At 52.8% G+C, this 16708-nt stretch overlaps 1 protein-coding gene and 1 long non-coding RNA gene across 4 annotated transcripts in view; one reads left to right on the forward strand and one right to left on the reverse strand.

Moving 5' to 3' along the window:
- The window catches only part of CMIP (c-Maf inducing protein), a 266184-nt gene that overhangs the window by 240371 nt on the left and 9105 nt on the right, over positions 1–16708 (forward strand). For all 3 annotated transcript variants that reach the window (XM_031002719.3, XM_055366753.2, XM_019012701.4), the window contains 7 exons: positions 5823–5888; positions 7206–7232; positions 7487–7535; positions 10612–10719; positions 13727–13843; positions 15688–15828; positions 16648–16695. In XM_031002719.3, the coding sequence (XP_030858579.1) occupies positions 5823–5888; positions 7206–7232; positions 7487–7535; positions 10612–10719; positions 13727–13843; positions 15688–15828; positions 16648–16695 (556 nt within the window). The remainder of the gene's footprint in view (positions 1–5822; positions 5889–7205; positions 7233–7486; positions 7536–10611; positions 10720–13726; positions 13844–15687; positions 15829–16647; positions 16696–16708) is intronic.
- Positions 5202–6067, reverse strand: LOC134757519 (uncharacterized). Its single transcript, XR_010131596.1, has 2 exons — positions 5936–6067; positions 5202–5676 (listed from the first exon to the last, which is right to left on the reverse strand). It is a non-coding gene; the product is annotated as an uncharacterized lncRNA (long non-coding RNA).

Below are 16708 nucleotides of genomic sequence, written 5' to 3' on the forward strand. Positions count from 1 at the left end.
GCACAGACACTGGGGCCAGGCTCCCAGGTTCAGATCCCAGCTCTCACCAGCTGTGTGGCCTGGGGCCAGGGCAGCCCCTCACTGTGTCTCCATTTTCCTGCCTATAAAATGGGGGTGCCAAGAGCACCCGCCCAGCTGAGTTGCTGGGAGAGTTGCATGGGCTGACACATGGGGAGCCCTTGGAGAGCACATGGCACACGGCAGGCACTGCAGACGAGGTTTGCTGTCAACTGCATTTCCATTTTCTGGAAACCATGAGTCAGGGACAGGTGGGAGGAAAGGAGGAAGGTGATTCTTCTGGAGGGAAGACAAGCTAGCTGCAAAAACAGATGACCCCTCAGAAGGGAGCATGTGAATACGGGGGCATAAAGGGGTCTCCGTGTCCTGACATGCACACGACAGGCCTCAGGCTCCTGCAGCTCTGAGAACCCCAGGCCGCACCTGGGCCTTCCACCCTCAAGCACTACAGTCCAGAGGACCTGCTGTCAGTCCTCATCTGCCTCCCAGGCGTGGAGTTCAGCTTCCTCACCGGCACCCTCTGCCCTCACATACCGCTCTGGGGATTAAGTGAGCAAGTCGGGTAGGCAGTGAGTAAGCGGCCGCTGGCATCACTGTCAGGACTTATCTCAGGCAACAGGCTTTCCTGGTCATTCTTTTCTCCGCGTCTGGCATCGGAGCCTTTCCTCAGAAGCTTCCAGGGTATGATTGGGGTTCTGAAGGCTGCCACTCTATCGTGGGCTTATTTGGAGGAAGGTGGGGCAGGAAAAGCCCACACTCAGGGGTTATCTAAACCGCGCATTGTCGATGGGAGTGAACATTTGTACTTGGTGAAAAAAACATCTCCTCCTGTTTCTATATAAGGCACAGTTAGACACACAGCACGCAAACCGATACACAGTGTATCTGTGGTGAGTTGTATGTGGGTAGGGGTCCCGGGGCCACCCCTCTGCCCAGCCCGGGTCTGAGCACCCCCTGGCCTCTCCCATGGGTGGTGCCCAGGTGTCAGCGGGGCATCTCTCTGCAGCGCCTCCCCAACATGGGCCACTGGACAAGGGTTCAGATCCCACCTCCTGCCCCAGTCCAAGCCAGGATCTAAGTGAGCATCCCACTCGATCTTGACACGTGGCGGCACATGCTAGTCCCCCAGATGGAGACTCAACATCCCTTCTGCTCTGAAGCCAGTCACAGGCCCCAGGCTCTGTCATTGGCCCGGTCCCAGTGTGTACTGCGTCTTGTGTTCAGCAGTCCCCTCCCAAGCACCAGCCATCCACCCGGCCCGGGGCCCAGCACGGGGGATGCAGAGATGAGACCTGGGCCCCTCCTGGGGTGGTCCGAGGCAAGATGGTCAGAAGCTGGGGAGCACCAGGGACAGCTCTGTGATTCAGATGGGGACTGCTCCAGTGGACATCCCTCACTTTATGTGTCAGGGTTTTAAGCTCTGGGCCCTCAGAGGTGCCCAGGCCTGGCTTAGGCGAGAACCGACTACCTCTGGGTTTGTTTTTCCGCAGAGTCCCTATAGCCAGAGAGATCCGGAACCCAGGTGGGGGAACTGGTTATGAACACAGTGCAGGTGCTGGGGCAGAGAGGACGGGTCATGGTCTTTGAAGCACCTGAGGTCAGATCTCAACCACTTGCTGGTGACTTGTGGGAAATCACAAACAGCTCTGAGCCTCATTTTCCTCGTCTGTAAAATGGGGGTTGTCATGACTGCAGTCTCTGGGGGCCGTGTGTGAGTGCTGTGCTGTGTGATACAAGCCCATCTGTACTCAGACTGAGATGCCGGCGAGTTCTCTGGACGCTCCTAGCTTTTGGGGGCAAGAGTTGGCCAAAAAACTCCCTCTTTATGAAGCTGTGCTGGTAGGTGGTCGGGAAGCAGCCTGTTGGGCCTCAGGAAACTCCCGAAGCTATTGCTTCCCTGCTGTGGCCTGGCTGTGTCACAGCCCTGTGGTCACGGTCAGTGAATTGCCATACTGCTCCTTGTCCGTAATTTGGACTCAGCACACAGGGTCCTCTGGGTAGATCCCATGAGCGAACACAAGCAGTGCCCTTGCTTCAAGCCCCGGTGCGCAGGCAGCGCGGACAGAATTGCATCTGCGTTATCAGCAGTGCTAATACTGTTCGGTTGTGGGACAGTGGTCTTCCCAGGGTCAGATGGGGGTGACACCCTGGTGCCTGGCTTCACCACACACCATGGTGTGATAGAGCCTGAAATACCTGGTTCTGAGTCCAGCTTTACCCCTTCCTAGCTGTGTAGATGACTCGGAGTGGATAACTGACCTCTCCCGCTGTCTCTGCACACAGGAAGGAGGCTCTTTCATGGAAGGGTTAAGTGAAGTCAGGTGAACAGCACGGTGCTTCCCGCACCTGCTCTCACTGAGGTTTAGCCCTCCTTCCTTAACCAAGCAGGTGTTGGCTTTTGCTGAGATCCCAGCCGTGGCCTTTCAGGGCTGGTGAGAGCCAAGGCTCTGCTGTCACAGAAGCCTGGATTTGACTCCTCATATGCCACAGCTGTGTGACCTTAAACCTCTGAGCCTCCAGTTCGTCATCTGTTAAGTGGGGTTAGTCACACTGACTTTATTGTGCTCTTGTAAAGAGTAAATGAACTAAGGTATAGCCCTTAGTGTCATGCAGCATGTGTAGAAAGTCTCCGTGACATCGGAGCTGCTGTTGTTATAGTCATTGTTATTACCGTCATTAGCATCAACTCTGTTTTTTTTAATATACTTTAAGTTCTAGGGTACATGTGCACAATGTGCAGGTTTGTTACATATGTATACATGTGCCATGTTGATGTGCTGCACCCATTAACTCATCATTTACATTAGATATATCTCCTAATGCTATCCCTCCCCCTCCCCCAACCCCACAACAGGCCCCGGTATGTGATGTTCCCCACCCTGTGGCCAAGTGTTCTCATTTTTCAGTTCCCACATGTGAGTGAGAACATGTGGTGTTCGTTTTCTGTCCTTGCGATAGTTTGCTCAGAATGGTGGTTTCCAACTTCATCCATGTCCCTACAGAGGACATGAACTCATCCTTTTTTATGGCTGCATAGTATTCCATGGTGTATATGTGCCACATCTTCTTAATATAGTCTATGATTGACGGACATTTGGGTTGGTTCCAAGTCTTTGCTATTGTGAATAGTGCTGCAGTCAATATACATGTGCATGTGTCTTTATAGCAGCGTGATTTATAATCCTTTGGGTATATACCCAGTAATGGGATGGCTGGGTCAAATGGTATTTCTAGTTCTAGATCCTCGAGGCATCTCCACACTGTCTTCCGCAATGGTTGAACTAGTTTACAGTCCCACCAACAGTGTAAAAGTGTTCCTATTTCTGCACATCCTCTCCAGCACCTGTTGTTTCCTGACTTTTTAATGATTGCCATTCTAACTGGCATGAGATGGTATCTCATTGTGGTTTTGATTTGCATTTCTCTGATGGCCAGTGATGATGAGCATTTTTTCATGTGTCTTTTGGCTGCATAAATGTCTTCTTTTGAGAAGTGTCTGTTCATATCCTTTGCCCACTTTTTGATGGGGTTGTTTGATTTTTTCTTGTAAATTTGTTTAAGTTCATTGTAGATTCTGGATATTAGCCCTTTGTCAGATGGGTAGATTGTAAAAATTTTCTCCCATTCTGTAGGTTTCCTGTTCACTCTGATGGTGGTTTCTTTTGCTGTGCAGAAGCTCTTTAGTTTAATTAGATCCCATTTGTCAATTTTGTCTTTTGTTGCCATTGCTTTTGGTGTTTTAGTCATGAAGTCCTTGCCCATGTTTATGTCCTGAAAGGTATTGCCTAGGTTTTCTTCTAGGGCTATTATGGTTTTAGGTCTAACATTTAAGTCTTTAATCCATCTTGAATTAATTTTTGCATAAGGTGTAAGGAAGGGGTCCAGTTTCAGCTTTCTACATATGGCTAGCCAGTTTTCCCAGCACCATTTATTAAATAGGGAATCCTTTCCCCATTTCTTGTTTTTATCAGGTTTGTCAAAGATCAGATGGTTGTAGATGTGTGGTATTATTTCTGAGGGCTCTGTTCTGTTCCATTGGTCTGCATCTCTGTTTTGGTACCAGTACCATGCTGTTTTGTTTACTGTAGCCTTGTAGTATAGTTTGAAGTCAGGTAGTGTGATGCCTCCAGCTTTGTTCTTTTGGCTTAGGATTGTCTTGGCAATGTGGACTCTTTTTTGGTTCCATATGAACTTTAAAGTAGTTTTTTCCAATTCTGTGAAGAAAGTCATTGGTAGCTTGATGGGGATGGCATTGAATCTATAAATTACCTTGGGCAGTATGGCCATTTTCATGATACTGATTCTTCCTATCCATGAGCATGGAATGTTCTTCCATTTCTTTGTGTCCTCTTTTATTTCCTTGAGCAGTGGTTTGTAGTTCTCCTTGAAGAGGTCCTTCACGTCCCTTGTAAGTTGGATTCCTAGGTATTTAGCATCAACTCTTAGAAAAGAAGAAAAGCTGTTGTCTGAAAGCAAAAATAGAAGTATCCACCAAGGCCAGGCATGGTGGCTCACACCTGTAATCCCAGCACTTTTAGTTATTTATTTTTTTGAGTCTGAGTCTCGCTCTGTTGCCCAGGCTAGAGTGCAGTGGGGTGATCTCAGCTCACTGCAGCCTCCGTCTCCCAGGTTCTAGCAATTATCCTGCCTCAGCCTCCTGAGCAGCTGGGATTACAGGCATGAGCCACCACACCGCCTATCCCAGCACTTTGGGAGGCTGAGGCAGGCAGATCACCTGAGGCCAGGAGTTCAAGACCAGCATGGCCAACATGGCAAAACCCCATCCCTACTAGAAATACAAAAAATAAGCTGGGCATAGTGGCGCACGCCTATAATCCCAGCTGCTCGGAAGGCTGAGGCACGAGAATCACTTGAACCCGGGAGGTGGAGGTTGCAGTGAGCTGAGATCATGCCATTGCACTCCAGCCTGGGCAACAGAGTAAGACTCTGTCTCAAATAATAATAATAAATTTAAAAAAAAAGAAAAAAAAGGGATCCAACAAATCAGGAGGTTTGACCCAAACTACAAACAAACAGCTTAGAATGTTTGTTGTTTATGATTCCGTCTATAGAATTTCCCCTCAGTTCTGATCACAGAAAGGTGAGAATGGCCCCAGGGTCCCAGCCTAAGCCCCCTACATTAGTTTGCTAGAACTGCTATAAAGTATCATCAACCTCATAGCTTACTCAACAAACATGTATTTCTCTCAGTTGGGGAAGGCACAACCCTGAAATCAAGGTGTGGGCAGGGCTGGTTTCTCTGGAGGCCTCTCTCGTGGCTTGCAGATGGCTGCCTTCTCGCTGAGTCCTGGCTGGTCTTTGCTCTGCGTGTCCGTGTTTCCTCTTCTTCTAAGGACATCCGTCTACAGCCTCATTGTAACCTAATCACCCCTTTAAAGGCTGTGTCTCCCAGTACAGTCACATTCTGAAGTACTGGGGTGCAGAGCTTCAGTATATGAATGGGGGGCAAAGTTCAGCCTAAAACACCCCCTAATGGTCCCAAAGAGGGCATGAACAATGATCACGTAGCCTTGGTTCAAAGGGCATTGTGAAGTCTGGGGAATAGACAGCTCACCCCCTCGGGTGCCATGAGGAAGTCTCTGCACAGGCCCGGTTGTGAGTCCTTGAGGCCACACTGAGCACATTGACTTGCTCATCCTGGAGGTGGAAGTAGGTGGAGAAGTCAGTGCCACTGACTGCCTGCCAGGCTCTCACCCCATCTTTTGGCCCATCTGGGACCAAAAACAGTGCCATAAACCTTCCTTGTCCCAACCAAAGCTGACTGTCACCCTCTCTCATTCTAGGTCAGACTATGATGACTGGAGACCGTCTCTGGCCAGTTTGCTTCAACCCATTCCATTCCCCAAAGAGTAAGTCCCGTGCGCATCTCCGGAGCCCTCCCACCTGTGAGACAAACCTCAGTTGTCCACCAGGGCCTTAGTGGGGGACTAGTCACGTTATGGGGAAGCGAAGTCACAGCGGGAAGACCCTGGAGACATCGGTACCAGCTCAGCCACGTCCTCAGCTGTGGGACCCCTGGGGAGGCACATCTTCCCTCAGAAAAATGGGGAACTCAGGAGAACAGGGACATTGTAGGAGCTGCTTGACTGCATTGTCACAAGGATTCATGAGCTAAGAATGCAAACAGAGCCCTCCCCACGGCGCCTGGCAGGCCGTGCAGTTAGCGTTTTTTATTATGCACCAGATGGGAACCGTAATACCTGCCGCTCCTCTTCCGAGGGCGATAGTAAGAATCAAAAGATAATGCGCGTAGCATTGCTCGCTGTGCCGTACTGAGATGCTGGAAGCGCTCTGATTACGCCCGGTACAATGCTCAGCTCAGGCTCTGCAGCGAACCTGGCCAGAAACAGACCCTCTGCCTCTCTCTTGCCAGCCCCTAGCACCATATTGAATTGATCACTGGAAACTAGAGAGAACGCTGTCTGGTGGATAATGGTCTGAAGAGAAGGCTTTGTCAAAATAACCAGGCCCTGAAATGCCTCCGGGTCTCCTTCCAGAGGTTGGAAGGAGCCAGCCTCGGGAGGCGGCTGGGGCTCTCGAAGGAGCCGATTACCAAGCATGTTTATGAAATGCTGCCTCTGTAAGGGCACATTACACGCAGTAATTGCCCCATTTGCTGGCCTGGCCAGTCCCCAAGGGTCCCCAGTACGTGAGGCCGGAGAAATCCAACTCCTAAGAGACGCTCAGTCTCAGCAGAGTCGTGACGTCATTGGCCTCAGTCCCTGTCCCCGTAGGCCTGGGCGCTCTTGGCTGTGGCAACTGTCTTAGAAGAATGGTCCCCGATGGCCGCTGATGTGTGCAGTAATGAGTGCCGCCCGCCTTAATCGTGGAACAATTAATGAACACACCTGGGTCTCCGGAGCCCACATGCACCCACACGTGCTCAGGCAGCAGCTTAGCCCCTCTTATTCACAGGTGTGGGCACAGGGAACTTTCGGGAATGGGGGGCCCAGTGTGTTCATGTTGCTCTGATCTGCCACCTCCTCAAAGAAGGCCTTTGTTTTGGAGCTTTGAGTGGGGACAAAATGTTGGCATTTCACTCACATTCCTCTTCATTCTTTGAATCAGACATAAAGTCTAGATGTCCCCAGAGGTTAATCTTGGGAACATTGTGCTGTTTCCGACGCCTCTGTTAACCGCCGTGTTTTCCCCTGTTTTTGTTACAGAGCTCTCGCACATGAGAAGTTCACCAAGTGAGTGTCTGGGCACCGCCCTCATTCCATTCTGGCACGCACGGCCTCTGTCCTGAGGTCTTCCCTCCGCGGCGCGTGCATTCTGGGAGGCAGTGGTGGCTCGTCTTGGCAGTTCTCCTGTGACACTCGTCCCTGATCCACCGCCTTGCCCAGCTCCCTGGCCCGTTCTTCCTTGACACCAACCCCTCCCCTTCCCAAACCTCCCACTCGGTTCCAGACCCCGGCAGTAACTCCGGCCACCTCATCTCTTCCAGGGAACTGAAGTACGTGATTCAGAGGTTCGCCGAAGACCCCAGGCAAGAGGTGAGGCCTTTCTTTCTGCATCTCAGGCCGGCTGTCTGGGGATGGCAGGATGCACGAGGGCCCCTTAGAGGCCTTCTGAAGCTTGTTACCAACAGGCATTCAGAACAGCTTTCAGAGACCCATTGCCTGTGTATAAACACATCCCCGCCTGGTGCAGAGCCCAGCCTGTGATGTCAGTGTTTTACTGTAAACGCCGGCTCACCGGGGGTGGTTTTCCACTGGCTGGTGGTTTCTGCCCGCAGCCGAGGCCTTGATTTTGGGCTGGGCTGGCATGGCAGCTCTCAACCAGCTCTGAGGCAGCATTTTGATCCTGTCTGGTTCTGCTATTATGTGAATCACTGGGCAGAGCAAGGAATCTGAGCTGGGATTCAGAGCTGGGTTTTTATTTCCTGGTCATGGTGGCCAGGGTTTTCCCTGAAGGGCTGCTGTGTACCTCACCAAAGCTGGGCTTCCAGGGAGAGGGCAGCCTTCCACCTTCTGCCCCTGAGCCTGTGCACATGGGCAGGGACCTAGGCAGGCAAGGAAGCCAGCCCGTAGCCCTGGGCCCACATCATCTGATAGTAACAGCACCAGCAGCTGTCCTTTAGGAGGTGCTGTGCCCTGGGTCAGACACATTCCTTTTCTCATGCCTCACGCATCCCTGTGAGTGTCTTCTATAGTATTCCCAGTGTTGCGCAGCTGGTCCACAACTGAGCAAGATTCGAGCCTGGTGCTGATAACCATCTCACTGCACTGTGTGCTGTGTTCTGAGCTGCTCACAGCCTGCTTCTCTGTGTGCATGAGTTCTGGGTGTGGTAGCGCCCTAACTCCCAGTTGAGGACAGACCTAGACTCGTGCTCCCGGCAGAACAGGGGGAAGGATGAGCAGAGGACAGAGGGAGTTACTCTCCGTAGAGCCATCCGCAGGAGGCTTCCTGGAGAAGGTGGTACTGAACTGGCTGGACTTAGCTAAATGGATCAAACTGGAACTTAGTCTGGAGGGTGGAGAATGGTGTTTGAGAAGGAATCTGAGGACACATGGACACCAAGTTCTTGCCATGTCCAACCATGGCAGGTCTCTCTGACTCAGAACCCACAGTTTATCAGGCTGTAATTCCAGAAGTTCTAGAGTAATTGTTCTCAAACTATGTTACCTGAGGAGCTTGTTCAAAAGGCAGACCCCCCTGCCCCCGCATCCCTTCCCGGTTCCAGCTCACGGGGCCTGGGTGGAGCCAAGCATATGCATTTTGATGCGTTTTGAACAAGCATCCCAAGTGGTTCTGAGGGGCTGGTCTCCAGGCCACACTGAAAAACCGAGTTCTGGAGGGATCTTGAAGAGTCTAGTTCCAAAACACCGCAATTCTAAACACCGATTTCCCTAAGTGTTCCTCAGGCATGGAGGGATAAAGGAGAAACGGTGGATATGGTGCTTTTAAATGTCAGGGACCAGTGAGTGTCTCCATTTTTCTTAAACTTAAGTCTTTCCTTGCCACCTGTGAAGACAGTCTCAGAATTCTCCTGGGAACTGAGCCTTTATTCAAACCCAGCCTTGGACATTGGGAGAACAAAAGTGGCATCAGCTGCTTCTCAGAGTAGAGAGGCAGGGCCAGCTGCTGGGAGGGTAATTCTCAAACCAGGGAAATGTGCATGAGGCCCCCAGTGACCTGCCGGTCTGGAAGGAGCCAGCTCCCCTGGCCAAGGTCCCACACCCAGGCCCTTGTTCTCCTGTTTGCCTCTTTCTTTTCTCTGCTGATTCTCTGTCCCTTTTCCTCCTCACTCTTCTTTCTCCCTTCCCTTCTACCTTCTCCTTCCTAAATGAAGCCAAAGTTGTTTCCTTTAAAATTATTTGCTATATTTGTTGAATAACATCTTAACACTCCTAAGTCCTTATTGCTTTGAAGTCGATAAGTGAACCCTTGATATTCTTCCAGCTCAGAGGGAAAAATAAAAGCCACTGCCTTTGTTTTCTGTGTGTTCGTGTGTGGGTTGTGATCAGTTTAATATCTGTGGGTAACAGATTCTTGGCAGCCAATTGTCCTTTCCTAAAGGGAAATGATGAGGAACTTCTCTCAGCTTTCTTCAGAGGACAGGAGGAGGTGGGGAAAAGTCCTTTGTGTTTCGTGCACGCCCTTGCTCTCATGCTCTGTCTCTCTCCCTCACTCTCCCTGCTCTCCATCCTCTCCCTCCTTCCCTCTCTCTCTGTGTAGTCACAGCAGGGGCCAGAGTGGATGTGGAATTCCTCCCATACACACACACACGTGTGCTCACATGCACAAACAGGCCCATCCACACAGACACACAGCTCTGGGAAGGAATGTGAAAGCTGTGCTTTTGGCACTGAAATTGCCCCCAGCCACGGACAGATCCTTCAGTGGAGGGGGAGAAAGACTCAGGGAAGGAAGTGGGGATGAGACCTAACAAGAGAGGGTGGCAGAGTCCCAAAGAGGGAGGGAGAGAGAGAGAGAGAGAGAGAGAGATATTAGCAGGGCAGATACCTGGAGGGGAGGATGGTGCCTGCACAAGTCAAGAAAGGGAGGGAGAAGGCACACACCCAAGAGGGAGAGTCAGTGCTGGGGGCAGCAGAACCCCAGAGAGACAGCAGGGAGAGGTTTCTAGAGAAAGAGGGCAGAGAGCACGGGAGAGGAGTTAGAAACACAGAGAGAGGAGGACTGAGAACCGAACAGAGAACGGAGACCCAGGAGATGGCCCCACCCAGAGGAAGGCATAGCAGAAGGAGAAAGGGGGCAAGAGAAGGGGAAAAGGGGCTGATTGTGGGCGGTTGCTCTGGGCATCTCTGCCTGGTGCAGCCACAGGCCCGCTTCATTCAGATCAGCCAGTCAAGCCGGGGCCTGCCCTCCCTCCTGTGCAGCTAACAGCCAGTAGCCAGAGTCCTCTGGGGTGTGGGGGCCACGGTATTTCCCGAAAGACCTTTCATGGCATTTGGTGGAAGGCTGGGGGTTGCTGGAGGAAACAAAGTTAAGCAGGTTTCTTGACTGCGGGACTTGCCTGAGCCTTTCCCGTTCGTGTGTGCAGATCATGGTCGCCCTTGTCACCGGGGCTGCATGCAGCTCACACTTGTCTCTTCCTCTATCTGGCAGGTCCACTCATGCCTGCTGAGCGTGCGGGCCGGCAAAGATGGCTGGTTCCAGCTCTACAGCCCCGGAGGGGTGGCCTGCGACGATGACGGGGAGCTGTTCGCCAGCATGGTACGCAGTGGGACCCCAGTGGGGTGACTTCCAGGGGGCCCTGGGCTTGCCATGCCTGACTAGTAAAACAGCCGTCCCCCATCCCCTGGGGCCAGCCCCGGAGTTTCCAGGCTAACACAATGCTGATCATGAAGGTGGTGGTGGTGGTGGTGATGGTGACCGTGACTGTCACTTACTCATTTCTTATCTGAGGCTCCAAGCCAAGCACTGGGCATTCCCAGTTGCACTCAGCTCTCACAGCACAGTGAGAAGACGACACATGTCATTGCCCCATTTTATACCCAAGGCAGCTAAAGCCTGGGCCGTTACTGCCTAAGGTCACACAGTTCATTGCCATGGTTATGTTCCTACAAGAAATTGAGTGCCCAACGGGACCAGGGATTCTGGAAGGCACTGCAGGTCCACCAGCTTGTTTAATCCTTACAAGGAGGTGTCGCTGTCAGGGGGATTGTTCCCACTATCATGAGGGGTCTGAGGTCACCAAACCAATAGCTGCATCCATGATAACTTTCTTTGTGCCCGGCACTGTATCCAGCACTTCATATGCACTATCCTTTTTAATCTGTACTGCATCCTTGTTGCTGAATTACACCTCTGTTGAAACAGAGGCCCACAGAGGTTCGGTGGCGTCCCTGGGGTCCCATAGGCCTTCTGTTTCCAAGCCCTTCCTTGGCCAGGCCCACATGCCTTCTTCCAGGAGTAAAGGGCCACAGACTCTTCCTCCCCCAGGGCAGATGCTGCACCCTAGTGGCCAGCAGCCTCGCCGACTCCACTTGCTGAGAAAACCCGCTCCATTTACTGGTCACTGGTGCTCCCACACTCAAACTGGGCTTCCAGTCGCAGCTCTGCTGGGAGCTAGCTTGTTGACCTTGGGCTGGTAACTTGCGTCTGCCAGCTTCAGCGCCTCGTCCGGGAGCCTCGCATTGGCCTCTCGAGGTTACCGCAGCGATCGCATGCGACAGTAGATGCACGGCGCCCGGCGGGCCGGCACAGTCGCTGCTCGGAAATGATGCCGGTGGTGATTCTCCTCTCTGCTGGGTGGCTGGTTTGGCTCTCCACACTGAACTCAGCAGAGATGTTTGTGCAGCGATGACAAATTGAGGCGCTGCCCCTGGGAGCTTCTTGAAAAGGGCTTATTTTTAGGCCCTTTGCCTCATGCACTCCCTCTCCACTCCTCGCTGGCCACCCCAGGCCTCTCAGGGCCCTGCGCATCTAGGAACATGCCTGCCCCTGCCAGCCTGCACCACCTCTCTTGCGCTCTCGGTCACCTCTCGGGTTCTCCTCTGATGTCACAGCTTCACCATAGCAACGCTCAGCAGTGCCCCCCGCCCCCACCCTACAATGTGAGGATTCGGTGCAAGAAAGCGCAGGGAGCTGGCGGCTTCCCAGCCCGAGAGATTGCATTTGTATGCCAGAGCTGTTCATGATGGAGCGGAAAAAATATACACAAGGAAGGAAGCAGGCAGCCGCTGGATGGAAGTGTGTTGTTGCCATGGAGATGCATGGCTTGGAAGCTGGCCCCTTGGTGAGGCTGCTTTCTCCTCCGCCAAGGGCATTTGCCATTGTGTGAAGTTGGAGGAAAGCCAATGGGGTGTCGAGGCCTCCCCCCAGCCCTGGTGACCGGGGACCCATGCCCTTGGGCCCCCATCGCCCATGCACCAGAACAATAGACCGCCCAACACATAACCCAAGAGGAAGCAGGATTTGCCAATTCTTGGATTCCTGAGGTGCAGGCAGTCTCCCAAAACACCCTTCCGAGCTCACAGCGGGCTTGGCAGAGGTGGCTGGGCTTCGTCACGTCCCCTACCCCATACACGTGCGAAGGCTGCCTAGAAGTTTCTGCCTGGTTCCAGCGGTGCCAGGAATTCAAAGGATCAACTGTCAGCAGACTCCTGAGGGGAGCAGGGGAGGGGGCTTTTTTGATTTTGGCAGTAAAATACACATCATATAAAAGTTAGCATCTGTAAGCACACTGTTCAGTGACACTGAAGACATTCATGTTGTTACACAACCATCACCACCGTTCATCTCCAGAACGTTCTTATCTTCCGAAACTGAAACTCAGCATCCATTACACACTGACTCCCCCTTCCTCCCGCCCTCAGTCCCTGGCAGCCACTTTTCCTTTCTGTCTCTGAATTTCCCTGTCCAGGTACCTCATGTAAGTGGAGTCAGAGTCTCCTTCTGCTTAAAACTTCAACGTAATAAGTGTTTCAAATATCAGAACTTTTATAATGGCAGGAGATTACATATTTAGAGATTCTATTACAGATTCTTGAAAAAACTAGCAAGGGCCGGGCACAGTGGCTCACGCCTGTAATCCCAGCACTGTGGGAAGCCGAGTTGGGCGGACCACTTGAGTTCAGGAATTCAAGACCAGCCTGGCCAACATGGTGAACCCCATCTCTACTAAAAATAGAAATAAATTAGCCAGGTATGGTGGTGCATGCCTGTAATCCTAGCTTACTAGGAAGGCTGAGGTGGGAGGATTGCTTGAACCCAAGAGGCAGAGGTTGCAGTGAGCCAAGATCGCACCACTACACACTCCAGCCTGGACAATAGAGCAAGACTCCGTCTCAAAAAAAATAAAAATAGCAAGGGCTACATTTGTTTAAATCAAGAGACTTTAAATTGCATTCTAGTCAGCTTTTATTGCATTTAGTATTATAAATTTATACAAAAGATACCCTTGCTGAGCTGGGGCTTATAGTTAAATCAGGTACTACTAAAAGGTAAAAGACAGAATGAAAAGAGGGATCATGAATGTGACTTTCGCGACTGGCTTATTCCACTCAACATAGTGTCCTCAGGGTTCATCTGGGTTAGATCGTGTGCCAGGGAGGGGTTTCTTGCATCCCCCTGGGGCCTGGTGATCCTAGAACACCTGGCTGTCTGGACAGCATGTAGGCAGGTCTGTTCAATGGCTCTTGGGCTCACTTCCTGCCAGCACGCTGGAGGCTGGCACTGGGTGTCTCTGTCCCTTCACCTGGGCCTTCTTGCCTCACAGGTGCACATCCTCATGGGCTCCTGTTACAAGACCAAAAAATTCCTGCTCTCCCTGGCGGAAAACAAGCTGGGTCCCTGCATGCTCCTGGCACTGAGGGGGAACCAGACCATGGTGGAGGTAAGGAGCTGGTCGGGGTCCCTGGTGGGGTGGCTGGCTCCCCGTCCCTTGTCCGTGCTGATAGAGCATCTGCTGGGAGCCAGGAGCTGCTGCAGGCACGGGGGGCAGTGGGTGAGGTGTGCAGTCCCAGCCGTCCTGAGCTTCGTGGGGGCCTCGAGCCTTCATCATGCAGTGTATTTGTTTCCGTTGTGATCCAGCTGATCCATGGATCAGTGGGGTTGGGGACGCTTCTGTTCTGCTCATCTATTGCTGTGTAACAAACCACCCCTAAGTGAGGGCTTTAAAACAAGATCGTTCATTTCTTTTGCACATGGGCATTGGGGTACCTGGGCACAGCTACGCCCTTCTCACTTGGGGCCTCATCAGTCAGATGGGGCCAGGTTGGGTTAGCCCCAAGGCTTCTCACATTGGCCTAAGAGGCCTCAGACAATGAGGGCTTTGGCGGATGGGGCTCCCCAGCCACACCCTTCACCTCATGGCCTCCAGGTAGCCTGTCCACCTGCCAAGAACACACACACCCAGCCCCGCAGGTCACCCCTCACCTGCTGCCGCTCCTCTCTCTCCCTGCACGCTCCAAAGTCCCCAGAAGCCTGAGACTCCCAGAGCAACTGTCCCAAAGTCCCCAGAAGCCTGAGACTCCCAGAGCAACTGTCCCAAGGGAACCAAGACAGAAGCCATGCCACTTTTCAACTTAGCCTCCCTTGGAAGGCAGGCGGCATCACTTCTGCCACATCCTCCTGCTGGCAGTGAGTCACCGCGGCCGGCCCTCAGTCAAAGCCGTGGGAGCTAGACTTCACCCCTCAGTGGGAAGAGCATCGAAGAGTTGGCAGGCGCAGCAAAGCCATGGGAGCTCCCGTGGAAATGAGAGTTCGGGCAGATGTGAGCCCTGGGGAAGAGGCAGCGGGAAGGTGGGAACTGAGCAGGCTGTGGGGACATCCCGGGCGGAGGCTTGCTGGAGGCCAGGGTGGCTGGAACACAGGGAGCCATGGGGCAAGAGGTCTGGGATGTGGCTGGATGGGCATGAAGAGCCCTCTGGGTACCTAGAGGTGCTGGGAAGGAGTTTGGATTTAATCTTGGCTGTCCTGTGACAGGGATTCGGAGGCCATGGGGGAGGGTTGAGCAGGGAGACAGGAGACAGGCAAGAGGCGCTGTGAGAAGCGTGGGCTGAGCGACCCGCTCCTTGGTGAGTGAGAAGTCCTAGAACTGAGCACCATGGCATGCACCTCGGGAGGCTGAGGTAGGAGGAACACTTGAGCCCAGGAAGTCGAAACTAGCCTGGGCAACATAGCAAGACCTCATCTCAAAAAAAAAAAAAAGTCGTCATCGGAAAGGGAATGTCAGAGGCGGGGCTGTCAGGCGTGTCGACCCCCAGGCAGAAGAGCCGCATGTGCAGTCATGAGGCCCTCTAGGAAGCTGTGCGGTAGATGGGCCCAGGGCTCTGAGCCATTCCGTGAGTTTGAGCACCTACTTTGTGACAGCCACTGGGGAAGGAACTGGGGAGAGAGAGGTGTCTTAACTTCTGGCCTTTCCACCAGTGCTCAGGGGCCTGCAAACATCCCCCAGGGGCCTACCCCATGTCCAGACACCGCACGGTAAGCAGATGCCTGGGAGACTCCCATGTCCATTGACATTTGAACCTGGAGAACCTCAGTGCGTGGTCACTGGTGCTACCATTGTACAAGCAGGAAGTTGGGCAGGTGATTTGCCCAGCCTTACACAGCCGGGGCTGCAGAAAGGGGATAGTGGGGTTGCTGGTTTTCAAAACAAGGCCCTTGGGGTGCACAGAGTGTGCTGAGCTAGTGTGGCAGGCTGGGTCCGTAATGCACCCCTGCGGTTCTGGACAGATCCTGTGCTTGATGCTGGAATACAACATCATCGACAACAACGACACCCAACTGCAGATCATCTCAACCCTGGAGAGCACAGACGTGGGGAAGCGCATGTACGAGCAGCTGTGTGACCGGCAGCGGGAGCTGAAGGAGCTGGTGAGTCACCGGCTGCTCCGGACCACTCCCCTGCCCAGCAGGCCAGGGGGGGCCAGGGCGGGATGCAGGGCAGCTAGTACTTGGACCTGAGTGGACCTCAATCTCGTTGAATTCTCCTCCAAACCCAAGAAGTTGGTATTACCACCTGCCACTTTTCAGGTAATCAAAGAGAGGCAAAGCAATCCCCAGAGTCACACAGCTCATTGGGGCCTGGCCAGGACAGTGCCCACCCTCCCTCCTCCATGTCCGTTAGACCCTTCCATTTCAGTACATGGGGGACCCAACTTCCAAATGCCAGCACCCACACCTCTTTGCTGAAGGACTTTGTATGTCCACATGCATATACTCACACGTGTACACAGAAGGACAGAAGGGGCAGGAAATTCATGCCTTCTGATCTCCTGGAGCAGCCCTCAACCAGTCCCTTCTGGGGAGAGTGTGTATAAATACCCCAGCTCCCTCACCCCTTCAGTGAGATATGTTTGAGACATGGCTTCTCCACCATTTCTTAGAGTCCCCCGGTGGGATTTGGTGCCAGTACCCACCCAGTGATAGCTGGATTGATAACACCCCTTCCATTATAGGTAGCCACAGTGTCACTTCCCCACTCTCCCACTGGTGTTTCTTGGGATCACCCTCCAGTAAACCACCTGTGCTCAAACCTCATCTCCGGGTTTGCCCCTGAGACCAAGACCACCATGTTGCCTTGTACCACCAAGAAAATAACAATGGCTCCATGAGTGTTGTTAACAGAGGTGGAAGTCTAGAATGGAAACTTGGGGAAAAGAATGGTTGTAACCGGCCTGGTTTCTGTTGCAGCAAAGGAAAGGCGGGCCCACCAGGCTAACACTGCCCTCCAAGTCCACAGTGAGTTGGTTTG

The sequence above is a fragment of the Gorilla gorilla genome, chromosome 18, assembly GCF_029281585.2.
Source record: "Gorilla gorilla gorilla isolate KB3781 chromosome 18, NHGRI_mGorGor1-v2.1_pri, whole genome shotgun sequence".
NCBI classification, from domain to species: domain Eukaryota; kingdom Metazoa; phylum Chordata; class Mammalia; order Primates; family Hominidae; genus Gorilla; species Gorilla gorilla.